Below are 27,318 nucleotides of genomic sequence, written 5' to 3' on the forward strand. Positions count from 1 at the left end.
GCCTGAAGTAGTCAACATATAAATCAATGGCAAGGCATTCCTTCCTGCTGTGACCCCTACTGCAGTGTTCTTATGGTATAACAAGTGGAATAAGTACAAAACCATATCCGCTTTGGCCATATGGATATTTTATAGTTGATTGCTATCATTGCCAGATGTGCTGACAGCACATCTGTAATCTAAGCACTCAAAAGGCAGAGGGAGGAGGATCGTGAATCACATGCTAAGCTGGGCTATATAGCAAGACTCTATCTCCAGAAACCCAAATTAATAAAGGAATAAGTAAATAGTCAAAAATTATACACACACATACACCTGCCTGTCATCTATAAAAAACATGGCTAATGTCATGAGACTGCCTACAGATTGGTAGCTTATATAAAGAGCAAATTTATATTATAATTCCAATTAGTTATGTGGCCCACAGCACACGTGGAGATGTTTCAAACACTGGTAGACTTGAGATCTGCAAAATAAGCATAGCCACAGTTTCTTATTTAAATAGATACATATACGTATACATATACGTATACGTATATTGTATATTGTTGGGGGGAACACAACAAAAGACTACCATCAAGCATCTGATAACTGTTATGTTAACAAACCTTGTTTATTCCTCTCTTGGTCATTGGCTATTATATGGTAATGAACACTAAGTGTGTGTGAGCCGTCTAAGATCCAACTTTCTTAAATCCTCGACTATGTGTTTATTCTCTTGTTTCCAAGACACATTTTTAGAGACCATTCTGGATGAGATCATTATTTTAATCATGTGGTCAGATTTTGGTATCAAACTCCATCTTGTCTCTTACCTAGGGAGTCATGTAAGCCTTAGGGGCACCTCTTGGTGTTCTATGAAGGAAGTCTTCCTTTTCTTTTCTATTACTTTTCTCTCATACAATACGTCCTGACCACAGTTTCCCCTCCCTCCACTTCTCCCTGTCCTCCCCCACCACCTCTCCTCACTCCCAGATCCACTTCTTTTCTGTTTCCCTTCAAAAAAGAGCAGGCCTAACAGGGATATCACAAAATAAGATACAGTAAGACCAGGCGCACTCTCATATCAAGGGTGAATGAGTCAACTGAGTAGGAATAGGGTCCAAAGAGCAGGCAAAAGAGTCAGAGACACCCTCTACTCCCACTGTTAGGAGTCCCACAAGAACACCCAGCTATAACAGCTATAAGGTATATGCAGAGGACCTAGCTCAGACCCATATAGGGTCCTATGATTGTTGCTTTTCTGTCTCTGTGAGCCCCTGTGAGCCCTGCTTAGTTGATTCTGCATGCCATGTGCTCAAGGCAGGACACCTTTCTTAATGTCCATTTGTCTTTCCTTCTAAGAGACCTTGCAAGCCTCAGAAGCATCTTCCCATGTCCGCTGTGCACAAATGGAGGGTCAAGAAGAAAGCATTTTTTGCTAAGACTTGCTATAGCAGAGCTGGCCTAAAGCATCAGCCAATGATAATACTCCTTTAGAATATGCATGTAGCTTTCCAAATGTGGACCTGTTGCCCTTGCAGGAAGCTTGACCAGGATGCATGTTACCATGGTATCCTCCTGCTCCTGTGGAGAGTCAAGGGAACAGAGCAAGCGATGATGGCTTTCACTCTACTGTCTTCCTTCAGCTGCTGGGTCCTCTCCTAGTATCCCAGGTGCCTCCCCACCCCCACCTTTGACCTTTGTCAAAGCTGCTTTTTTGGTGGACGTCCTTATAGAAGAAGAAACCAGTGACTTGCTGTGACTTCTAGACTCAAAATGTAAACCACACATTTTGTTTTCTACACTTGATCTTAGCCAGAAGGCTGGGAAACAATAAAGTTATTTACTAAATCAGCAAACCCCATGTGCATAGGCTTTGTTTTTATATGAAAGTCAGACTATAGATGGATGGACAGGAAGGTATGGTATGCTGTGTACCTGTGTGTGTGTCTGTGTGTGTGTGTGTGTGTGTGTGTGTGTTCAATCTGGACTAATAGTACTTCCAAATATACCTCTTATTGCGTTTAGTTAAATGAAATTCATTTGTGTTTACCATGTAGAGCTCAAACATACCAGAGTTTTAAACATCTCTAGATATGTTGTGGTCCAAGTCATTAACTAGATTCATAATGGGAAGTCGTCCTTGGTATAAACTACAACACTGTGGACCTGTGGAAATATGGTGTTCAACAGCTACATGTGGTTACTGAGCCCTTGAAATGACAATATGTTGTGGATACTGGCGTAAGTGAAAAAAAAATGATATTAAGTTCATTGTTTGAGTTCGTGTGTACATTTTTTGATGTTATTACTAGAAAAGATAAAATTACCAATGTTGTTAGCATTGCACTGTCACTGGATGGTGCTGCCCTGGGGATGTTTGCCATGCGCTGAAATAAAGAAGGATTCAGTTGGGTGCCTTAGATGTACCACAGTGACCTTTTATCATCACAAGACAGACGGGACGTTTGCTACTTCCATCCTGGCAGAGCTTTCTATTTTGCTGGCAAAGTTCCAGGGTGGTAGTGATAGCCTGGCCTTTCCCTTGCTATAAGAATATGGTGAAAACATGCAGAGTATCTTCTATAAGTCCGATCCAGCTCGCCCCTCACGTCACCTAGCATCGTATTCCCTGTACAGCTAGCTCTTCACTCCCCAGAGTCCCCGAGGAGCACCTGTTCTGACACCAATCCTGAAGTTTCTATGCAATATCACACAGAAGGCACTTGGGTACATACCACGCCAGCTGTGGGTGCCATATGGAAAAACCATACCATATACATATGTACAGAGTATTTCTGAAGCCAGAAGGAGTGTAGAGGAGTGTGTAGCCAGCCTAGCGTTATCTTTTCATTGCCTTTGAACATTTTAATCATTGAGATATCTTTTAAGCCATAAATAGAACCATGTAGCTAGTTAACTCCAAATATGTACTTTTGTTTTGATATGGACACGGGATGGATTGTATGAAAATGTAGATGGAATGTTTAGATACAGATGGGTTTGACTTTCCACTGAAGTGTGGAGACGGCTGTGTGACTGCATAAGGATGGCGCATGTCAGTCTGCTCACGAGGATTTCTCATTCGGAGGAGAGATTCCCTCTTCCTAGAAATAGTCAGAGATAAGGTCCCCTTTCTGCTTCCACCTAGGGTTGGTCCTCCCTTCCCTTGGATGGCTGCCAAAAGTGCTTGGAATAGTCATTCCCTCTGACCTAGGCCAGCCTCGATGTACCTCTCCTAGCACAGACCATACAGAACAGTGGCCCCATGAGGGCTTGGCACTGGTGGGTGCCAGGAACAGGGCTGCGTTTTCCTTTGGAGTAACCTCTTTCCTTCTTCTTTTCCTTCTGCTTCTTCCAGGCAGGACAGGGCTGCTTGCTGATCTCTTGCCCAGTTTTGCTGTGGAGATTATGCCAGGTATTCAGTCATTTAACCCTGTATTTGCTGTCACTCCATCTGTCTGCTTCTGCGTTAGTCACTAATTATTTGTTTGAATTTGGGGGGGCACATTTATCTGTTTAATGTTTGTTGTCTTTTTCCAGGATGAGCCAATGCCCTTGGATGAGCCTTTTATATACCTTCTTTTCCTAGGTCCTAAAAGAATAATGGGAATTGGGAATAAGTGGAGATGGGGACCCAGTCTCTTGGTGTCATGCATACAGCTTCATTGCTTATCTTGGGGCCCATCTCAGTATTTCACTTGTACACAGATAGTTATATCTCCTTAAGTAGTATTTACTTGTATCCCTTATTTCCTAAATTATATGCTTACCCATTCACTATTATACAACCACGTTACACTGAAGTGCCTTCTGTAACATTACCAAAAACTTTTGTCTTTTAGACTTAGGAAAGTACATGTCTTCCTTCCTGCCAAGCATTCACAGACCCATACTTTTGTATATTTAGACCCTGGAAATTCCCTAGGCACCCGTGAACCATATGTCAAGATCACTAACCCAAATACATATCTGCAAACTCTTCATATAGCTTCAGGTGGAGGTACCAGCCAGACAAACCAATCTGGTGCTAAACTGTAGCTTGTAATTGAAGGAGGTTCAGGGAGAACTAAAATTCAATTATAGAAAGTACGTTACCCGTGAAAGGAATAGCAGAGGGTATAATTAGCTTTGATTTCTGCCGTATCGTTAAGGTCCTCCTAATAGCAACAGAGATATGAAATATTTCTGGCCATTGGCTTTGGATTGATGGAAATTTTAAGAAACATCCAGAGTCTTCGAAATCCAGCGTCACTAGTTGTTCTTCTATGAGTTAATCCAGGCTTTTACCTTTAGTTGGCCAACCAAACTCAGACCTTTTCCTTATTGCTATTATGTTCAAGGACACAGAGAGACATTGTAACCGATCTTATCAAGACTTCCCTCCATTTTTAAGCATTTATTTACACCAATAAAAATCTCACACACAATGTTTCAAAGTATAAAAAAAAAATTGTATCTCCCAAGTCCAAGGAAGAGTTTCTGTATTTTATATCCAGTCATGTTCACCTCAGTTTCCTTCTCTTTGACCCCAAGAACCCCTTCACTGACTTGTTTATTTATTTACCTATTTATTTATTGAGAAGGGGTCTTGTTACTGTAGGCTTGCCTCATCTGGTACTTGCTGTGCAGCCCAGGCTATCTTTCAATTCACAGAAATCCTCGTTCTGAAGAAAGCAAAGAAAGTGCTAAGATTACAGGCATGCTCTGCCAAACCAAGCTCAGACAGCATTCGTTTGTTTCTCACTATAACCTGCTAGTCTTTATCCCTAACTGCTTCAATTCCCTATAGCTGACCTAAACAACCTCAGAGATAAACCCCATCTTCTTAAGTTATTTACTTACAAGACTTGGGCTAAAGCCACTTGCTATTGGTTATCCCCTGCAAGAATGTTCTCCGCACAATTCGAGTCAGACACAAAGTTTTCTCATTCCCTAGTTGAAAAGAGGTTGGCTTGGCCTTGAGTGTATTAAAGATCGATAAATGGGGACTATTCTAAATTACAAGCTGTTTGTTTTCTGTCCTAGGAAATGACAAAGGTCAAATGACTCAACAACTGTTACAAAACTCTTTACATGTAAAAGTCACATTCTCAAGGCCTCAAAGGAATATTTGTGTAATGGGAGGGACAATTAATAACCAAACTTTAAGAAAAAAAAAGTATCAACTGAAGCTTATCATAAAGGGATTTTGAGTGGATGGGTTTCATCTTAATCTTTTGGCTTTTAAGGAAAGCATGGCTGCACCAGTGTGTCCAAGTCTCCAGGAAAGACACGGACTCATCCCCAGCCCAATTGTATGATATTGAGGCAAGTCACCTGAGAGTCATAATCATGTTTATGTAAGCCAGATAGAATTTGCTTCCTTTTAAATCTTTTGGATGGGCAAATTAAAGGGAATTAATGTTCAGCCTCAGACAGAATTATGAAAATTATAGAAGTCGACAAACATATTAGCTGTGCTATTCATCAGTGCTCTGAGCCACTTAATTCTGGCTATGCTGGCAGGCTGGCATGCTCATCTTGAGTGTGATCAAACCAAACCCATACCCTGAGGATGGAGGGCTATATCTCTATTTGAAACTATGCTTTTCCCTCCTCCCCAGCCCCCCTAACCTTGGATAGCTATTGGGGTATAAGCAAGAGTTTTGGACCTCTGCCCAGGAGCTAATGACAAGAAAGGTATCCCAGGAAAGCAGACAAATGCACTCTGAGCCTGGACCACAAAAAGGTGATCTACATAGGTCATGGAGGTACATGGGCCTACCCCAACCTAAAGATTTACAGGTTTTGTTTGTTTGCAAAGGTGGAGTTTCACTTTGTAGTGAAGACTGCTTTGATCTTTCTGTCTCAGCCTTCTGGGGGCTGGAAATATAACAATGGCCCACCATGTAAGGCAAGGATTGTTAACTTATAAACAAGATTGGCTTCATTATAAAAGACATGTGTCTGCAGAATCCATCAGGTAGGAGCGCCACACACAAGACCCCACCCCTCAGCTTTTGTTCTACAATTATTCCCGTTAGGAACTCCAGTCTCCAGTCACAGGGCTGGCTACTTGATGCACCCTAAGAGATACAGGTCACCTGGTTCTCTTTTCTCTGTGCCCTAGCATTTCTCACTCTGAGTACTTCATGAGTCTGGGGCCCCTATGTCCTGGTTAGCTGTCCTTTCTTCCCCAGGTCCTTCCCACTCACCTCTTTTGCAGAGAGACACCCATCCATGTATGCTGTGTCCTGAAGGGGGGCTACCTCGAGTCGATTTCTTTGTGCATCCTTCCAGAGTGGGTGTTTGTCGGCCTGGTGATCCTGGGGATCTTCCTGTTCTTCGTGCTGGTGGGGATCTGCTGGTGCCAATGCTGCCCTCACAGTTGCTGCTGCTATGTCCGCTGCCCGTGCTGCCCCGATTCCTGCTGCTGCCCTCAGGCCTGTGAGTAGGGATCTGTGGGGAGATGTGGAGCCATCCAAAGTAATGTCACCTCTCCATCCGACAGCCATGTGCCCCGAGTTCCTCCTCCACCCCTTACCTCTGGCTTCAGGGAAGACCGTTCTTGTTTTCCGCCTCACCTCCATGCATATCAGTCTCTCTGCATGCGGTTTATCTACATGTGTCATGCATTCCTAATGCTCACGGACATTGCACATGAAAGGAAGGGCAGGATCAGAATGGTGAAGTTTGGCGTAGCGCTGCACCCTCTCCTTGGAGCATTCAAACAGAGAAAACCTTTTGTAAGTGGAATATAAAAACTGTGATTTTCGGCACCATCCAGCAGACACCCATGAGTTCTGTTGACTCATAAGATGAATATGGCCACAGTAAGGATCGGCCCACATTTGGGGATGCACAGGGTTCGTTTACTGGCCAACCCATGAAGGCATTGTGTTTGACATCCCAACCACAAACCAGATACGTCTTAAAAGAGAGAGGCACACTCTATCTTTAGAACCGTTAGGAATGAACAGACAGGGGGTTATGTGTATACCCAGTGCTTGCTTTGCCTCCTGGAAACATCCCTGAACAACCCTTTTGCTAACTCCCTCTGGAGGAACCATGGTAGCTTCTAGACAGGGCAGTTCCAAGCTGAGATGCCACCATGATGGCTCCTAGATCCATTTCAGTGTTGTTCAGTTGCCGGATTCTAAACATTGTAGTTCCTCATATGGCTGCCTGTGTCATGAAGCTGGAGGAATCCAAGGGGAGCGGTTCTGGTGATTCCGGTGAACCAGTTCAGTCCTGGAAGAATGAACATACGTTTGTTTAGGAGCTCCCTTGAAAGAATGGAACCTCAGGAATCCCGGGTATGAGGGTTGTGGAGGGTGGGACTACATAATCTCTCTTGCTCTTCATCTCCCTCCACAGTGTATGAAGCAGGGAAAGCAGCCAAGGCCGGGTACCCTCCCTCTGTCTCCGGTGTCCCTGGCCCCTACTCCATTCCCTCTGTCCCTTTGGGAGGAGCCCCCTCTTCTGGCATGCTGATGGACAAGCCGCATCCACCTCCCTTGGCACCAAGTGATTCCACTGGAGGAAGCCATAGTGGTAAATGTAGTCCCAGACTGCCCCACCCGATGATGGACTTGGGTCCCTCCCTCCTTCCTTGCTGATAAGGACAGTTCTTCAATGATGTATCTTTGGGAAAACAGCGATCTCCATTCCAGAAATAGGGCCCTTCCAGCTGAGGCAGATATCTTTTGGAGTACACATCAGGCTTTCAAGGGGCTAAAGGACACCCCGAGTCTCACTTTCCCGTTCATGTTTTCATTAATGAAAACTATAAAGAGAAGGAATTTGCTACTTAAACTATGACCGTGTGATTAATAGTGACCTCATGCCCACCTAGTGTTCAGGACTGTGGCAGGGAGTGTGAGGGACAGTAGACTGTGTAGAGTATGGTTTCTCAAAGGTGAGAATAGACCTTCATTAAGACAATCAGATCCTGAAGAGTATGGTACTTAGAGTCCAAAGATAAAAGTGCTGGAGTTACTACAGCATCTTCATGGAGGAGATGAGATCTGGACCAGGATGCAGGATGGATGAGAAATATTTAGAAAAACGGTGTGGCCGCTGTCCCAGCGAAGGAAGATCAGTAGGACAGTGGCATCCCAGAGCACAGAATGTGAACATGTCAGTGAGCAGCTTGTCAGGCTGCCTGGAAGAAGACAGAAGGGTTTGCTGGAGACTAAGGTGGGCCTTGATGCCTATCTAAAAGAGCAAGTGAGAGCCTCTCCAGGAGGATTGGTGAGTGGAGAGCCGGCAGGTGGTAAGGTGGGAGAGAGGCTCGGAGACAGGGAACAAAGCTCTGAATACATTGTTCAGGTACAGGAGCATCTGGTTTATGGTGGAAACGGTGGGAGTCGACATGCCAAGTAAATCTGAGAAATACTTTGAAAGAAAAGAGATGTTAGGAAATAAAATAAAGGAAGAAGACTTCAGAATGACCCCAAGATATCCAGCACTACAGATGAGAGTCAGAAATTGGATCATTGGTGAAGAGGGCTGATTAGAGGAACAATCAGCTTTATTAGAGATAAGTAGAGGCCAAGGGGCAAAGCAGAGTGGAGAGGTGGAGACGTGTTGTAATGCAGCTTACCTGGAGGCATTTGATCAGGGTTACAGGGCTATGAAGGTTAAGACTGCATAGTTGACTTCAGTGACAGCAAATTGTATATGTAGGAGGTGAGAAAGGGTACCCAGCCCACATAATGAGCCTCCAGTGCCTGGCTGTGGCAGGAGTGGGTATCCTCAGTGAGTAATTGGTATTTGTGTTTTTCTCTCTTCCCTGAAACTATTAGTAGAATTCTGACGTCTGAGACTGAGGATGAGTCACAAACAGAGAAGGAAAAGCTAATGACGAAGGATATGCAGGGGAAGTAAGAGACAGACGGCACAGTCCATTTCCCTGGAGGGAGGAGTAGGAAAGGAAACTTACTGGGCCATCACACGGCCTTTCAGTTGCTGCTTTCCCTTTACACCTTTACTCTTCATTTAATGGATTATCACAATGGAATAAGGGCTTATCAATAATCTAGCAAGTGTTTCCTCTCTCCACCTTTTTCTTTTTCTTTCTTTTTTTCTTTTTAATGTTTTCTTCCTTTTTTTTCTTTTTAAATAGGGACTTACTGTGTAGCTCTGGCTACCCTGAAACTTGCTGTGTAGACCAGGCTGGCCTTAATCTTTCCTCCATTTCTGCTTGTTGCAGTTTTTCATCATTTTGGCCCTATCCCATCAATACTAACCAATTGCAATGAGAAGTAGAAAAAAAAATGTGTTATGACAAGAATTCCCAAGACTCAGTAGTTGCTGACTTGGCTGCTCACACAGTCTGGTGGCATCCACGCAGGACAGATTTCTTTCTTTTGTGCTGTCCTCTTTAGCACATGCTTCGTCCAGTTGGCTGGCTCCCTTGATGACAGCAATAGTTAGGAAAGGCATCTGCGATGAGCTATGCAGAAGAGAGCCCTGTAGTTAACAACAGGGAGATGAAAAGAGGCGCCCTGACTCCTTAACCCACGATTTACAGCTGCCACTCAGGTCCTTCTCTGTCACTATGACAAAAGGTGGGCTTCTCCTGGGCCGGGCTGGATCCATCCCCTTCAGGTTGTTGGCTGAATACCCACACTTCATCTGGTTTACACCTCCCAGCTCTAACCTTCTGTCTTGGTGTCTCTTTCCTTATACCATTCAAAACGTGCTCCTGTGTCTCCTGTAGGAGTACAGCCATTTGTAAAACACCTCAACATCGCTTCTCCATTCATCCTCCACTCCTCACAGCCAAACTCCCTGAAAGAGCTTTTAATAGTCAATGTCTCTGTTTCCTCCCCTCTCACCAACTCAGCTAACTTCCTTCTTGTTCCTACCAAGCTGCCTGATTGCTAAATCTGATGGCTGCTTCTCACCCCTCAACCTCTCTCCTCTAAAACCCTGGCTGCCCCTGATGCAATCGTCCGTCTGTGCCTCGGCGTTCTGTTCGTTTCTCTGCCTGTTCTGACAGTGCCTCTTTCTTCCTCTGTGTGTCTTCCTGGCATTGGTGTTTTTGCTTGGTCTGAGGTCCGCTCTCTGGAAAATCCTATCTACTCCCAAAGCTTCAGCCATCATCCATATGCTGACGATTCCCAGTCACGACTTTCCAGACTTCTGCTGCTAAGACCCTTAGAGCCAACTGTTTCTGAATGTCTCCAGCTGGATGTCTTACAGGCATTCAAGCCTTAGCCTCTAGGAATTCAGTCTACTGTTCCTCCCCACCACCCTATTTTGCTTTCCTACTTCAAGCCAGAGTCTATATAACTCATCCTAGTGGGTAGCATCATTGTCTGCCTACCAGCTTAAATTCAAACCAGGGAGTCCTTATTTTTCACTCTGCTTGTCCAGTCCGTCACCAAGGCCTTCAGATTATACTTTAGCCTTGAACTGATTTATTTCCCTCCATCCCTACTGTAACTATCTTGGTCCTCACTGCCTCTACTTCCTGCCTTGCTTACTGAAATCAGCTCCTCCCCTTATGCCCGTGCTGAATATACCTGGATTCCATTCATCCTGCTGAGAAAAGAATGGAGTGACAAGGAGGATTTTGAAATGTCATTTTAAAATTAATAGAGATGTGTGTCTATATATATATAGATGCCTACTGTATGTACACAGAATATGCAAATTTTAAGACTCACTTCCCCCACAGTTGAGCTGCTGTCACCCTGGGGGTGGAATCTGGCAGCTGTTCCATCATCCATAAACAGCCTTACTGAGCTCATTAAGATAGGACAGGAAGAACAAGCCTATATCCATGGAAGTACACCTTAGAGACTGCCTGCACAGCGTTTCTAAGTCAGATTTGGTCTAGAAATGGGGAAATTGATTGAAAAAAAAATCCAACCTTAATTAGGTCAAAATAGCAGCCTAAATGACGAGGTTTGTGAGACTGTACTTTGGCATCACAGGTGATTTTCTAATGTCCTCTCTCTAGTAAAGTTAAAATTAGAAAAGGAATAAGAGAGAGGCTGAAGCATGAAGAGCCACATAAACCAAAGGTTTTGGGCCAAGCTGAACTGGAAAACAGAAATAAATCATCCATGACCCTGAGCTGAAACACTACCAGGAAAAAAGTCATTTTCTAAACATGCTGGACTTCGGCCAACAGTCTAGGACATTTCTTATTAAAATACAACCACATTTCAAAGCATTCTCCTGCCTTTAAATTATAGATAAAAACCAACCTGATACAATTCCATGCAGGTTTTTAGTTGGTTAGTTTGGTTTAATACATGTACACACACACACACACACACACACACACACACAAACGCACAGACACACACACCCCCATATATATATATATGAATATGACCTTGGATGGCTTCAAAAGTGTTGTGTAGTCCAAGCCAAGCTAGCACCAACTCAGGGCAATCCTCTGGCCTCAGTATCACATGTACTGGAATCATAGGCATGTGCCACAGCTCATGGCTCTACCTTTTTACGAATCAAGGGATAATCTATAGCTGCCGCTGGTAACACACACTTACAACCTCAGCACTCAGGAGGCAGAGGCAAAAGGAGCCACAAGTTTAAGACCAGCCTGGACTGCATAGCAAGTTCAAAGCCAGCCATTTAAAAAACAAAAAAGTATGAATTTCCCCAGCTCTCAAAGAAATTAGAAAATTGTAGTCTATCAGGATCTTTGCTGGAGGCTTGTTAAAGGAAATAAAATGGATAAGAAATACAGAGGAGTTTATAGAGAAACTGTAACACAGAAAGGAAAAATCACATTGTCAGAGAGGATGGGGAAAGATTTTTCTGGTGACTCATATGCTCTTGAGCACATGCAAGACACAGAGCCAGATTCTATGGAAATGCAAGAAGAATTTAGTGTGCTCTACAATCAAACTTGCAGCTTATAATTTTATATAAAAATATCCACACCCTTTAAGGGAGAATTGTCTTGATTTTTAGCAACTGAAACCAAACAGATGATACCCCAAAAGTCTGAAGAGCAATCCTTTGCCTCTGTCTTCTGACAAGTCAGAAGAGTATAAATCTCTGAAGTCTCCAGGCTGCTGTGGCAGAGACGTCAAAGTTGAAATATTATGGCACAGTGGAGTCTCTTTTTAACGACAGTACTGAAAGCTAAAACTATTCTCTTCCCATGGGGATGTAGTTACTGTATATTCGCAGAGATTGATAACCCGTGCATACAATCTAATCTGTATCATAATGAGGACTGTAATTTTTTCTAATCACACTGAAAACAATCTAAACTGTACTCCCAGCTCCTCCAACTGTGGCTCGGCATAGCTGCTCCCTCTGCCTCCTCTTCTGGGAGACAGTTAGTACCTAGTTACATATAGTAATAGCCATCTCTAACCCATGACCTTTATTTTGGTGTCACTAAAAGTTTGCTGTAAAAGTGTTCCCCATATTAAGAACACCCAGGCAGAGCCAGGGCTGCAGGTAGAGGAAACCCCTTCCTAATGCCTACAGCCATGCTGGTCTTCTTTCCTTAGAAAATGATCACCGATAATGTCAGACACAAAACCTTCTTGCTTTCCCGGGCTACCGTTCAAATCTTCCCTTCCTGGTTAGAATTCTCCAGCAACTCACCCGCATAGCTTCCTATGCCGTACTCTGTAACCCACGAAACACTGCCAGTCACCGTCTCCATTCATTCCTTCACCCATTTGATCATGCCTTCATCCATTCATTTGAACGTGCATGTTTTGAATGTCTAACATGTGCCAGGCTCTGTGCTAGATACTAGAGTTACATAGGTACATAGTAATTGTCTTCAGAGAGATTACGGGCTATGGATTCATATCAACAATACACTTTCCAAAGAAGCTATGAACTGGCTCTCGTAGGCTGGGAGACATTCAACAAATCTTTAGTACTCGTTATATATAAAACACAGTCTTAGGCACATGGAAATCTTAAATTATAATGTCTTCAAAATTTTTTTAAAGAAGATTATAGACGTCTATATAAAGAACTTGGAACAAACTAGAATATATTAAGGCCTATAATACAAATTCAAATCAAATGATTTTTAAGTTAGGAAAAAAAGATTGGAACAGAGAGACAGAATTATAGGAGCCAAAGGACAATCTTTGGATGAGGTAGCATTTAAGATGCCCTGATTCATTCTAGAGCACCCAAGTGTCCTACCAATTTGCTTTTAGCTGTCCCTCTTCTTGAAGTAGTTACATGGAAGCTGAGTCTTGATGGGTCTCTACTCTCTGGAGGTCCCTTCCTAAACCAGCCCCAGCGTGCCCAGAGCCCTGTCTGTCAGCCCTGCACCTCACCATCAGACATAGCCACGTTGCTACAGACATAGCAGTTCTGTGGGATAATTGCGTTTTAATTGAACTGTCTGTACTACTCTGTAAACGCCTCTGCAGAGAGGAAGAATGAGTAGCTTGATAAATCAAATCATTTCTGCTAATAATTCCTTCTGTGTAAGGTTTATGGATGGACCTAACCTCTGGGAGAAGGTGCCGCTGGGAAGTATGTACTGAGAACTCATTCATTTTTTTTTTTCCTGAGTCATTTCACATGTCGAGATGGACACGGCCTGCCCAGTATTCTCTCACATGGAAAGTCTGCACCTGCAAAAGGATGTGTGGGCGGCTTTCTCCTTCAGTGCTTGGGTTGTGATGAGAGCCCTGTAGAATTTTATATTTCAATCCTCCATGTAAAGAGCTTGAGGGCAGAGGCCTTTGCCCACAGACTAATGCATCCAGAGACATAAAACATCTCTTTTATTGGATGCATACACATTCTGTGTTTTCTCTATTCTCATTATGTGCACCACTGCCGGCGAGAAGTCAGGTCCATGCCTCAGACCTTACCCTCCCTGGTGTGGTCTGGAGACCACATCTGTGGCCTACTTTGGATTTCACTATCTTGCTTTCTTCATCTACCAATTTTAAACCAGCCAACTAACCAACCAACCAAACAAACAAAAATAAACCCTGTACCTCCCTCTACACTTTAGAGAGATATGACGTCCTAATCCAGTAAAGCTTCAGCCAGCGAGACCACACGATTCCATGCCCAGTGCTGCCAAGTGTTCTTCTTCATGTCCTAGAATCCTCCTTTGTCAGAGTTTTCAACCACAAAATGCGGCTACTTAAGCCTCCTTTAAAACTTTAAAACAACAGTCCCTACTTAGATGGTCATGAGGACCAACCGTCCTGGTAAACGTCCAGCTGAGTACCTGGCACACTGTCAGCGGCCAGTAAATGTTGTCTAGTTGTCCCCTTTGCCCTGTCTTCATCCTCATTTCTCCCTATTTGTCTGCTCTGCCTGTTGTCTTGTCACCCCTTGGGCTGGTGTTGGGCTAGACTCACGTGATGCAGGGCATAAACAGCCCTTGTCTCTGACATTGGGACTGATAGAGATGTAGGGGATGGTATTGTTTCCCCTGCTTTTATATTATTATTATTATTAATTATTATTATTATTAAAAATACCTGTCTCTAACCACGAAGCAGCAGGTCGAGTTAAATTAGTCACACCTGAAATATGGCATCCCTTTTCTTAAAAGGAAAATGCTAAAGAAATAAACTGGAAGTGTGATTAGAAATCCGTGTGTTGTGCGGCTTGTTTTGTGCCTCTGTGTACTTAGTCTAGAATCTAATATTAGCTCCTAGGCACGCACCATCCAGCTTAAGGGAGGGTTTTTTTTTTTTTGCCATCTCCCAGGCAACTAGAGGCTTTCAGCCTGCCTTTGTGGAGGTCTGTGATGCTTGGAGCTCTGTCTTGAAGTTATGTGCACTTTTACCAAGTGAAGGTGTGGACTTCATGCTAGAGAGTGACGTGTCCTAAGCTGAGAATGGAGTCTCTTTCTCTTCTTGATGGCGTGAGCTTGCTCCTCCGCTGGGACTCAAAATCTATGCAGAGATGAGCCTTTAGTATAGCTGTGGAAGGTCAGACAACAGGAGGGACAGGACAGCAAATGAATAAAAGCACCCTGCAGCGAGTTTGCTTGTTGACCTCCAGGGTCTTCATCCCAATGGCATCCTCTGATAGAGGATCTCAAGTGAACCCCCTGTGTATAAACTGTAGTTTATGATTTCTGGGTGACTGTTCTAACTGAGACCATGGTTTCTGCTTGGTAAAAATGAATGGAGGCCTCCTTTTCTTGCTTTTTCTGTTTTTAGCTCACTCTCCTGTGCTTTCTTCAACAGTTCGCAAAGGTTACCGGATCCAAGCTGACAAGGAGAGAGACTCCATGAAGGTCCTGTACTATGTGGAGAAGGAGCTGGCTCAGTTTGATCCAGCCAGAAGGATGAGAGGCAGATGTGAGCATCTGGTAGTTTCATGTGGTCTGTGCTTCACTGAGGATTTGGTAGCTGAAGAGGAGATGGGGGACATCAGATTTGAAGCTCTGAGCCAGCAGGTGTGGTCGTGACACCATCACAAAGAGTACCTCCGAGAACACGGAAGGGAAGAGAAGGGGATTCTAGTGGAAGTGTGGAGCAGTCATGTGTGGTTTGGGTTGTCTCCTTGTGGGGCAGTCTGTGTCTATTGCTGTGGCCTTAGAGTTCTGGCTTTAAAATGTTTCGTTAGAACAGTCCCCTTATAATACTCTATAAGCAATCCTCAAAACTAGCTACTCAAGATGTGGGATGGCTCAGTCAGTAAAGTCCTTGCTGAGGAAGTGTGAGCTCAGATTCCCCACACTAGTGCAAGCATGAGGACCCATGTTCAGACCCCAGCACCCGTGGGCCAACAGATGACATCTCTAGCCCCCGTCCTGAGCTGGCAAAGACAAGCCATTCTCTGGAGCTCAATGGGTAGGTACCCATTCTATTCAGCGAGAGAGCCTTTCTCAAAACATAAGGTCAAGAATATCAAGGAAGATATTATGTTAACCTCTTGTGTTTACATATATGAGCACATGCTCATGTGCACAGACACACATGCACACTCAAGAAGCCATATTCAGTGTGAGCTTTTTCCAACCTGAAAGGCCCTAGTATTGAACAACTCAGATATTACTTGCCACATGGAGGCTTCAGTGAGAGTGAAAAAAGAAGTCTAAGTAAATAAATCTAGGAAAAAGGCTGGCATCCTTCTGAGATGCCTAAACCCCAGAGATTTGGGGGTAAGCAAAGAGGCTGCACTTCTTGTCAAAGAACCATTTAATTACTAAGTCTGTTGGTGGCAAGGCCCCAACCCTTAACTTATCCAAAGCCCTTGGAGGCTGCAGCTGACACTGCTGATTCTTTAGAGTGGGTTCCAAATTACTGTCTATCATGGGAGGCAGAACAGGGCAGGTCTGACTCGGATGGGCTAATTATCAAGAGGGTGCTGGCAAGCCTGGTAGTGAGGTCACTAGGCACTTTCTTTGAACCCTCTTCTTCTTGGAACCAACAAGAGACTTGATGGAGCTGTTGGGAAAACAGTCCCAGACTAGGGGAACTTTATTCAGATTAAGGACAACATATTCCACCCAGTTTACAATTCTAAATCCATCCTGTCTGGGTTGCAGCCATTGCTGCTTCCTCCCACTTCATGGACTATAAAAAGACCATCTCCAGATTGGAATGTCAGGAATGCAGATGTCACCACACTTGACAAGCTGGTTGTAACCGTGTTGTCATGGATCTCTGTAAGGGGACAGAGAGAGGATCCTAGATCAAGGAGAAGCCAGGCAAGAAATCTCCCAGTATCACAGCTTAGAGGAAAAGTTAATGATGAGGATCCAAAGTAAAGAATGGACCTGAGCGTGTGAGTTATATTGGCTATCTTGATCCGAAAGGGATTCAGAAACTGGCTGGTCTCAGCTGGCGGAGCCTTAGAGTGGAAAGGAGTCATAGAGGTGCTCCTCGTCAGCCTGTGCAGTGTTCAGATGAGGAAGCAGAGGCTCAGGGAGTGCATTGATAGAATTTGAAGAACTCAGATGGGATTATTCCCTATCCTGTGACTCATATACAAAAGCTTTAGAGTTAAACCTAGACTGGTCTCCTCACTGTGATATAACCAGTGCCAGCATGTGGCCAGGGCCAAGACTGGAACTCAGACCACCTAGTACCTGCAGATTGACAGTACAAAGCTGTGTGGACTGACACAGGACTATAGTTCACTCTGGAGGATGGCTCTGTTCTGAAGAGCAGGGAAGATCATGGACTGGGACAGTTTTAACAATCTCATAAAATAGATACCTTGGTATTACAGATTTGTAAGAATTGAAGGTGTGAGGTCCAGGTTCTCGAATTTATTGGCCACTGTGGTTTTCCTCTGTGTTACCCTTATAAGTGGTAGTCACTCCTGGATGCTTACATTCAGGGAATGTCTAGGGCAGGAGTCTGCAAACAGTATCTCCTGGACACAGGTATATATAACAATTTCCTTTTTTAAAGTTTTTAAATAGAATTTAAAAACTTTTATTTTAAAATAAAAGTTTTATTGGAACACAGCCAGGCTAACTGGCTTATAGATGTTCTATAACTTCTTGTTGGATGGCAGGACTGAATGGTTAGAACCAGTATGGCTCACAAAGCCTAAACTGTTTATTCCCTGGCTGGTCCTTTACAGAAAATGTTAGTGTATCCCTGTCCCAAATTGTCATTTTTATATTTGTGTCAAGGGCTACATTGATGTCATGTTCTACTTGGCAGACATTTTAGTGTAACATACACCGGGGACAGCTTGTTACTACAAGTGGTCAAATGGTGATATTTCTTACAATCTGGAGAAATGAAAAAGGTCAAGTATTCCTTGAAATTTAGAGAAAGTTCTGGGCCAACAATATTGTTTTGCAATGCTCTCATCCAGTGGGTTCTAAAGCTTTTTTTTGTTTTGTTTTGTTTTGTTTTTTTTTGTTGTTGTTGTTGTTCTCCTGTATGCCTACTAGAATTGGGACTCATGGGGACTGAGAGGGAACATTCTAGATTTTAACCAATAGTCTGTGAGCTGCTTTCTTTTAAAACAGGCATAAAGGCTGGAGAGATGGCTCGGCGGCTACGAGTGTCTGCTGTGCAGGCAGGAGGACCTTGGTTTAGATCCTGGCATCTGTGTAAAAAGCTGGACATGGTTGCAGTTTCCTGTAACTCCAGCTCTGTAAGGGGGCAGAGATGAGAGGATGCCCAGGGCTTGCTAGTCACCAGCCTAGCTCCAAATTCAGTGAATCAGGTGAACACATAAAAGTCCTCTGGATACATACACATAGACATGCAACACACACATACACACACACACACACACACACACACACACGCACACGACATCATCTTTCTCTTTAAGAGGTTTATGTTTAAATTTTTTTTATAATTTAATACCAAATTGTCAATCATGTGTGTTCTCAGTAAGACAATGCTAGGAGGACCTGCTGTTGTACAAAATTCCTCTGGTCCTCCCAGTCCCACAGGGGATGGAGGAAAGGCAGAGGACACATCTCATCTTGGCTTTACTTTTCACTCAGCAGCAAGGACTAGTAAATGTTGTCTTTAATAATATTTTCGAAATCTCAGTGAAAAGATTTAGAAAACATGTGGATTCAGTTACATCACAAATAGATTCACTAGATTTGTTTAAGTAAAATGAAATTCAATACATTTTAAAGTTTTTAAAATAATCAATATTTCTGTTATTTTTTCCAGCCTACATCATAATTCTGGTCCTAGTTCATAAGTGCTTCTGCACAAAGCTAGGAAATAAGGCAGGGGCCAGAGTTCAAGCTACAGCCCAGTGGACACAAAGGTTAAGTCCGTCTCCCAAACTTCTGGCCTGGCCTCTCATGACCACAAACACCTGGAATCCTTTGATAGGGAGGGGAACAGGTCTACCCAGGTGTCCTGTCCAGCAGAGCATTAAACATGGGTCCAGGGAGATCACCTGAAAGAGGAAGTGGGGAACAGGCCGACGAAAAGAAGGCAATCTGTCTATAGTCTGATCAAATTGCTGATTTTACTTCTTTCACACAGGGATTATATACACAAAAAAGGCAGGATGTGGGGAAGAGGATGATGGAGGAGTGTGGGTGTTCAGGGGGAATACAGATATCTTCCAGAACAGAGTATCAGCTGGATGAAGGTTCAGGGAACAGGTCACTATGACTCTGTCTATGATTCACTTGTCCTTATCTAAGTTGGTACTATCTACCAAGGTTACCTATCTACAAGGTCTATGACTATTCAACCTGGCAATTTTCTACCAAAACTGCTGGTTTACAATAGCTTCTAGCATCTGTTTCATCGTTTTCCCACAGAGACCCAAAACTTTGTGTTTAGCAGGCATGTATGTCAGGCCTATTGCTGATTTTAGGCCTATGGCTGATTTTAGGCCTTCAGTGTATAAGCAGGTCTGCCCCTGACACCTAGGCCTTAGAAGTAGATCTGGTGCTCCTTGGGCAGGGTATTAAACAGCAGGAGCATGGTCTAAAAGGTAAGTGTACTGAAACCAAGGTATATGTCCTCTTTGCCTTGACTTGGAGCTCATTGGAGAACAGAATGGCTGAAGAGCACAGACTGGGCCTTTTCTAAAGCACAGTGTTCATAATGGCTCTAAAGACCCTTTTTGAGACTGGGCCAGCAGTAGGGAAGATGCTATTAGTAATGGCTTTTTCCCCTCCATCTCTTGATCCAACATGGCCTGGATCATTGAAGTTCGTTCACTAAAGAAATTGTATAGGACAGAGAAGAACATTTGAATAAGGGAGATGTACTAGGAGGCCAGCTGCAGACAGCCTGAGTTCTGGGAAGCTTGCCTTAGGTAGAACAAAGACAATTGTCTTCCTATTCCAAGAACAGCATGTAGGAAGCCTCCCTCTCTGTAAGCAAGTTGGGTTTGAGCTGGAGCCAATTCCTGCTGAGTAACACAAATACCACCTGTGTGGATCTACAGTACACACTGGTCAGGACCAAGGCTCCCAGGCAAAAGATTCTGGAATATGTGATCTCAGCCCTTAGCAGCTCTCCCTTCCGTTTAGAAAACTGTGATGCCTGCTTTTGTCCCTGCAGATAACAACACCATCTCAGAACTCAGCTCCCTGCATGATGATGACAGCAATTTCCGCCAGGCTTACCACCAGATGCGGAATAAGCAGTTCCCTATGTCTGGGGACTTGGAGAGCAATCCGGACTACTGGTCAGGTGTCATGGGAGGCAACAGTGGTACCAACAGGGGGCCAGCCCTGGAGTATAACAAAGAGGATCGTGAGAGCTTCAGGCACAGGTGACGGCTGTGAGTGGGAAGGGACCACTGTGTGTCTGCTATTCTGTTTCTATAGACCGGAATATATCTCTTACATATATTACACCCCTGTGATTCCGTGAGTGAGAAGTAATCAGTTAAGCCTTTTTGAAGTGAGTGTCTTAGGCCCCGTAACGAACCCAGACACTCTTCATATGGTTTATCCTAGAACCTTTATAGGTTCCCACCCACCATCTCCACTGCCTTGGTCATTTGTCATAAGAAGGGTAATCATGCTGTCATCTCTTGTAATTAATCCTTATACTTCTAAAAAAGCAGCCACTATTAATGTCGCTATTTTATGGCAAGGAAACAGAAAGTTCCAGATGCTAAGGAACTTGCCCAGGGCGATAAGTCCAACTAACCTTTAATAATCTGTATGACAGACATCTTGATTTCTGAATGGCATGCCTGCACCCATTATCTGTCCTTGGAGGACAGGACGGACACACACACACACACACACACACACACACACACCTTTTCTTTACCCACTGCAGAAGTCTAGGGCCTCCTGACTTAATAGGTAACTTGCCTCAGAGAGAGGAACAGTCCTTTCTGTGTAACCAACTATTACTGTCCCCTGGGACCAGAGCTTTGCGTTGCTGTTTGCTGTGGTTGTGAGGGTGGGTGGAATAAAACGAAACGTGTGGCTGTCACGCAAGGGTCTCATCACAAGTGTTTCAGCACTACACGGATCACAAGATATTTTCAAATACACAACTCCATTCTGGTCTTCCACATAAACTCATGAGAGGGCCAGGATTGCTCTGGCTGGACCCGCAGCATGAAAGGTGCCAAAATTGATTCATCCCGCTGGGCGGAGGGGTCGAGGCTGGGCCCCTGGAACTCTAGGGGTGCGCTGCAAGGGTTCCATGCAGAGGCAGTAACCAGTGACCATCTTCCCGCAGCCAGCCGCGCTCGAAATCCGAGATGCTGTCGCGGAAGAACTTTGCCACGGGCGTGCCAGCAGTGTCGATGGACGAACTGGCAGCCTTCGCAGACTCCTACGGCCAGAGGTCGCGGCGCGCCAGTGGCAACAGCCACGAGGCGCGGGCGGGGAGCCGCTTCGAGCGCTCGGAGTCGCGGGCCCACGGTGCCTTCTACCAGGACGGCTCGCTGGATGAGTACTACGGACGCGGGCGCAATCGCGAGCCGCCGGGAGACGGAGAGCGTGGCTGGACCTACAGCCCAGCACCCGCACGCCGCCGGCCGCCGGAGGATGCGCCTCTGCCGCGCCTGGTGAGCCGGACCCCGGGCACCGCGCCCAAGTACGATCATTCGTATCTGAGCAGCGTGCTGGAGCGCCAGGCGCGGCCGGAGAGCAGCAGCCGCGGGGGCAGCCTTGAGACGCCGTCCAAGCTGGGCGCGCAGCTCGGCCCGCGCAGCGCATCCTACTACGCCTGGTCGCCGCCAGCCACCTACAAGGCTGGGGCCAGCGAGGGCGAAGACGAGGACGACGCGGCGGACGAGGATGCCCTGCCACCCTACAGCGAGCTGGAGCTTAACCGCGGGGAGCTGAGCCGGGGACCGTCCTACCGCGGCCGTGACCTGTCCTTCCACAGCAACTCAGAGAAGAGGAGGAAAAAGGAGCCCGCCAAGAAATCTGTGAGGGCACACCCCGATTTCTCTGGACCTGGGTCGGGGAATAGAGGGAGTTATGGGGTTGCACGGCCCCCTGGCGGGCAATATGGGCGTGGAGGCCCAGTCATCAATTTCACTATATCCAGCTTCAGGTGGAGGGAGTAAGGGTGGGACCCCCAGGGAGAGGACAACATCAACAAAACATAGTTTTAAAAGTAGATAATGTATACGTGATTGTAGGAAAGACTTTCAAAAGGCTCACATCCTTACTAGCCTTTACCCGGGGTTTCTGTGGACTGCATGCAAAATTTTCTCTGCATGCTTACGCAGAGAGCGATGGCTATTTACAAAGGACTGCTTCCTGCTTCTTCCTGTTGAATGAGTGAATGCCGAGTAGTCCATACCTGGCGTGTGTGAAGGGAGCCTTGCTTCTGCTCAGTGCTCTTGTGAATGGACGTGCACAGACTTCATTGCTTTCTCCGTACACTCAAGAGCAGTCTACTTACTCTCTTCCTTCAGCCCCTGGAAGAGCTCTGGACTTCAGAGACATTGGAGAACAGTCACGTGTCCACGGGGGGGGGGTCACCAAAGTACTCCTGCCCCCCACCCCCACTCTACACTTTGGATATCACGCTCCATGCCCAAGAATTTATGTTTGTCAGCTAACCTGACTGCATTTTATTTTCCTCAGCTCTCAGCTGGGCCAGCCTGCCTACTTTCCTGCTGTTTTTCCTTTTCAGTGGAGTTCAAACCCAGGGCCTTGCCCATGCTAGACAAGCTCTCTACCACTGAGCTGTATCCTCAGCGCTGGGCACTGTTTAGTACGCTAAAACAGAGAGCAGGACAATGAACAGGAAATAGGTGCTTAACGTTATAGTAATTCCCCCCAAGCACCTAAGCGTCTTAAACTAGATAAATACAATGACCAAGGAGGGTACCATGAGTGAGGAAGAAACTCTCAGGTGACTTCCAGTGAATGGTACACCATCCACCTGTCAGTATTCTTGAGATAATGTGAAGTTATTCTTTGGCCATGGAACCGAGTTCTGTCTGATGTATGTTGGCTTTAGCATTCTCTGGGCTTTGGGATAATCAGCAGAAATCTAACAAAGTCGAGAGTCAAGATGTGTCTGGTTGTGATCAGGTTTTCAGCTCAGTCTGTGGTTTAATGGTGGGCTCTTTCTGCTTTTCCATAGGGCGACTTTCCAACCAGGATGTCCCTTGTAGTCTGATACTTTTAAGACACCTCTCTGGATGACTGGAAATCAGATGCAGACTATGGAGACAAGACACAAATCTGAGAGCCGGCAAGCCTAGGACCTTCTCTGGCCAGCAACCACCTTGGAAGCTTTGCTGATCTCTGTTTTGGCAAGAGAGCCTCCTTTAAGAAGGCTGGTTTCAAATCTTAGTGCCCATCTATCTTGAGGAACTTACCAGGAAAACACTGTGTGAGAACACACCATGTAATAACCCACCAAGTTTATCTTGCCCCAACCCCCATTTCCTTAGCAGAAGGAAGACTCTGTAGCAGTTCTGAAGCAGGTAGCTTTGGACCCCAATCTCTAGAAATTACCTACACCTGCAGTATGTTTTTCTACGAGTGCTGTTTTGTGCTTAGAGACGGAGGAATTTATTACTACTGGTAGAAGGCCTTCTGCTCACAAGAAAGATAACTTTTTATGCTAAAATCAGAAGGCCTTTAGTGAGCTTAGAGGCAGTGACCTCCTGGGCAATCACAGAAATGGCTTCAATTTGCTGCTCTGACTCACTTAAGTGGCTGGGACAAGCAGAGGATAGCATTTTGAAAAACTGTCTTAAGTGATCTTTCTTTTTCCATTCAGAGGACGTAAACTGCTTTTCATCTTTCTGTTGTACACAGTGACAATCCTAAGTTCCCCCCACCTCCCTGGTCCCTCTCTTCCTTCCCTCTCCTGGTCTTTTCAGGGCTGGTGCCTCTGAGGGTGTTCCACTCCACTCTTCAGTGTGAATAGCTTGTCATCAGGTGCCTTTGACAGATGTTTAAAACACACATTTGAGAGAGGAGAAAAGCAGAAATCGGTGATGCAAGATGAAGAATGGGAAGTGATATGTGGTCTCATTATATTTTGAGTGTGGGTTGTTTTCCCACACTCAGATTTTCTTTCTATTTTTTTGGATTTGTTCTTCACTTAAGAGTTATTTATACCATCCTGATTCTGCTGCTGCTGGGCACCAGGGATGAGGTGTCCACATCTTTTGGCCTCACTGGCCAGCCACTATAGATGTTTTGGGGAGAAGAAAGATACCACTTCCTCAGCAACAAACACTTCCTCTTCCTACCCTTGCAAAAGAATTCATTGATTTTGCCTGAATCTCAAGCTGGACTTTTGTAGGTAAACTGCAAAAGTAGCCACAAACTCCTCTCGTCTTGTGTTCCTGTGGAGGGATTGGTCCTCTTGCTGCCATGGACCCTACCTAATGCACCTCAACTCTCCTACATGGTGAGAGAAGAGCCTGTTCACTATGGTCACTATCTGTGCCCGTTTTATCAACTCTAAGCAGACATGGAAGAACATCCAGCCACGACCAGCAAAAGAACTGCCTAGCTGAGCCGAGCCCAAACTGAGGATCCCCACTTGAGAGGAGAAACTTGGCATTCCTACACGTTCATCTATCATCAAGGATAAACCTCTCATCAGAATATATGGCTCTGATAGGTCACTCACCCAACCTTGGGTGTCGCACAACCTTCGCTTTTGTTAGCAGACTTTTCAGTCTTCATTATTGTGGTGAGACACGTGACTGGGTGAAGTGGCTGGAGCAAGGTGATGCTTGCTATCCCCTCATCCAGTGGTGGTCTGTTCTCTACTTATTGGTCTATGTGTAGCCTCTGGAGAAGGTTGGTCAGCATTTCCTCAGACTTTTCCATGACCACCTGACTAGAATTGCAGAGTCCATTCTGTTAGCATCCATTATACTTCATGAGATTTCCAGAAAGGCCCTTCTGTGTGTGATGTAAGAAGCTGCTGGGTTAGGGTTGTGGGTGGGTAGAATCATTGCTTGGAGGAGAACTGGCCTGTCAAAGAACTTCACGGTTGCTTTAGCCTGCCCTAGATGGATCAGGAGGATACTTCAGCCCAATGCTGGCACTTCCAAGGGCTGGAAGACAAAAGCCATAACTCTGGTGCTGAGTTTTAGACTCGCTAGTGTCCCTGGCCGCAGAAAACCTAGGTCTGATCTGTCTGTTTGGGCTCTAAATCAATATGGCAAAAAACCGTCATTTCTTAATCACCAGCTTTTGATTTCAATCTGCTCAGGCATTTTTGAAGAATACTGGATAGCCGCAGTAGCTGTTGTTATACTGAGCACTGTGCCAGGCTTCTTACCACCAAAGAGCCCCATCGCACAGACTACAGAGACCAAATACATTGCTTTGTAGAGGCAGGGGCATGTATGGGCTTGGGGAAAGCTGGGGGAGCAATAAATTAAAGAAAAAAAAGTTAAAATTGGAAACACAAAGTTCTAAAGACAAGTCTATAGGCTGAAAAGATTTTTAAAATTCAATCTATAGAAGATAACAGGCTTTTAGAGTAACTGGGGGAAAGTGGAGCACAGATTGTTCTTTGTAGGGCTGCATGAATCATGTGGGCTTCCAGACCTTCAGTATTGAGGAGAAACAGTTGCTTCTGGGTATGTGGATAGGAGGTAATGCTGAAGGGAGAAGGCTAAGTTGGCTGTCCTCGGTGCCCCGATGTTTCTTTACACACCCCTTCATTTCTTCTCCAAATACTGTGTCCCGCACAGGAAGTGCCTATGCGTATTAGTCCCTTTCCTGTTTTTCTAGGCATAAAGAAAGTCTTATGTAAGAGGTGATCTCCGTCTACTGATTCCCTACAATTAAGAAGGAAGATAAGTCATCCCCAAGAAAGGATGAGTATATTTTATGCATATGATAAGGAATAGTGCTATGGATAAATTATAATAAACCCAGAGATTTAAAGTTGTTGTTTTTTTTAAAAAAAAAAAAACTTAAATGGGAATATTTTGATATTTAAGTGTTGTGTGTTTGTCCAGCCATCCCATGTTTAGGACATGCTCCGTGATAGGCAAAGCCAGGCTGTAGAAGTCTGAGCTGCAAGGAGGCGAAGGAGAACAGAGAGGGATGAGAAGTGGGGGCTGGGGAGGGCAAAGGCCTGCTGCAGGAGTTTCTGTCTCTGTCTGTGACTCACAGCTGAGTCAGGGACAGGCTGGAGGAGGGAGTGTAGAAGCGGGTGGCAGGAGGGGTCGCCTGGTGCTCAGAGTTCTTCCCTAGGCCATGTGTAGACTCATTAGGAGACTTGGAACTGTATTCAGTTCTCCCACCCAAGCAAGGCCAGGGGAGCTCAGGATCTTGTCCTCCAGGCACTTGTATTTACAGCTTGGGGTGCAGTAGCACCTCACATGGGTTAGGAACCTCATCTCCCTTCTCAGGACCCTCACTCTGCCAGTGATGCAGGGCTGCGCACAGCAGGGTGGGAGGGGGCTAGCACTACATATAAAACTCTGGTTAGATATGCAGCAGTCTTTGAAAGGAGTGGAGTAACAGATACTGTTTTGGTTCATCCACTCTCCAACCCGTTTTAAATAGATGGATAAACCACCATCCCCATTTATGGAGTCACAAACCTGTCAGATCTTCAGATTCCCAACCTATAAGCTTTCCCTGTTGGATCTGTGTTTTAAAAAATTCCGTAAGAATTATTTGCCTAGGGACTGGAGAGAGATGGCTCAGTGGTCAAAAACACCGCTTTAGCAGAGGACCTGAGTTTGGTTCCCAGCACCCTCATGATGCTCACAGCTGTCTGTAACAACAATTCCAGGGACCCACTGATCTTGTAGAGCATCTGGGAGCACTAAACGCACATGGAGCACATACAGGCCATCAAAACACTCAGACACACAAAATAAAAATAAATACATCATTAAAAACTGAAAAAGAAAGGGGCTGGAGAGAAGGATCTGTGATTGCGGGTGCTGGCTACTCTTCCAGAGGATCCACATTCATTTTCCAGCACATGGAGCCTCCCAGCTCCAGTTCTAGGGGATCTGATAATCTCTTCTGGTCACCTCAGGTACTGCACCCATGTGTACAGAAACACGAAGGCAAAATATACACATTTAAAAAAAAAGAAAGAAAGCATTTTTAAAAACTCTGGGTAAAACAACTATTTGCCTGTGGGACTGGGTTTGTGACTCAGCCGGTAGAACGCTTGATTAGCATGCACAAAGCCCTGTACTAGCATGTTCAATCCCCAGTACTATAAACTAGTGGTAGTGGCACGTGCCTATGATCCCAACATTTGGGAGATAAAGGCAGAAGAGTTTGAAGTTCAAGGTCAGCCTTGGCTACATAGGCCAATCTGGGCTGTATAATACTCTGTCTTAAAGAACCAAACAGTAAAAACGATTTAAAAACTCAAGGATTACTGACTGCCGCTGTCAAAAATGCTGTTGGACTGTGCCTTGGAGAATGGTTGGGTGGATCTGGAATAAAGATTTATGCTCTGAACATATACTTTCAGAGAGCCTTGTGGTAGGTGCATTTAGGTTACACTG

The 27,318-nt window shown here is 45.0% G+C and overlaps 1 protein-coding gene across 1 annotated transcript in view; it reads left to right on the forward strand.

Annotated features, from left to right (window-relative positions):
• Ildr2 (immunoglobulin like domain containing receptor 2) overlaps nt 1-23,236 on the forward strand; it is a 57,802-nt gene extending 34,566 nt beyond the window's left edge. The window contains exons 5-11 of the mRNA XM_028760334.1: nt 3,344-3,400; nt 6,265-6,411; nt 7,342-7,518; nt 15,153-15,266; nt 19,929-20,142; nt 21,072-21,768; nt 22,941-23,236. Of these exons, the coding sequence (XP_028616167.1) occupies nt 3,344-3,400; nt 6,265-6,411; nt 7,342-7,518; nt 15,153-15,266; nt 19,929-20,142; nt 21,072-21,768; nt 22,941-22,976 (1,442 nt within the window). The 3' untranslated portion in view covers nt 22,977-23,236. The remainder of the gene's footprint in view (nt 1-3,343; nt 3,401-6,264; nt 6,412-7,341; nt 7,519-15,152; nt 15,267-19,928; nt 20,143-21,071; nt 21,769-22,940) is intronic.
• The last annotated feature ends 4,082 nt before the right edge of the window (nt 23,237-27,318 follow it).

This window comes from Grammomys surdaster, unplaced genomic scaffold, assembly GCF_004785775.1.
Source record: "Grammomys surdaster isolate TR1022 unplaced genomic scaffold, NIH_TR_1.0 130, whole genome shotgun sequence".
Classification (NCBI taxonomy): Eukaryota; Metazoa; Chordata; class Mammalia; order Rodentia; family Muridae; genus Grammomys; species Grammomys surdaster.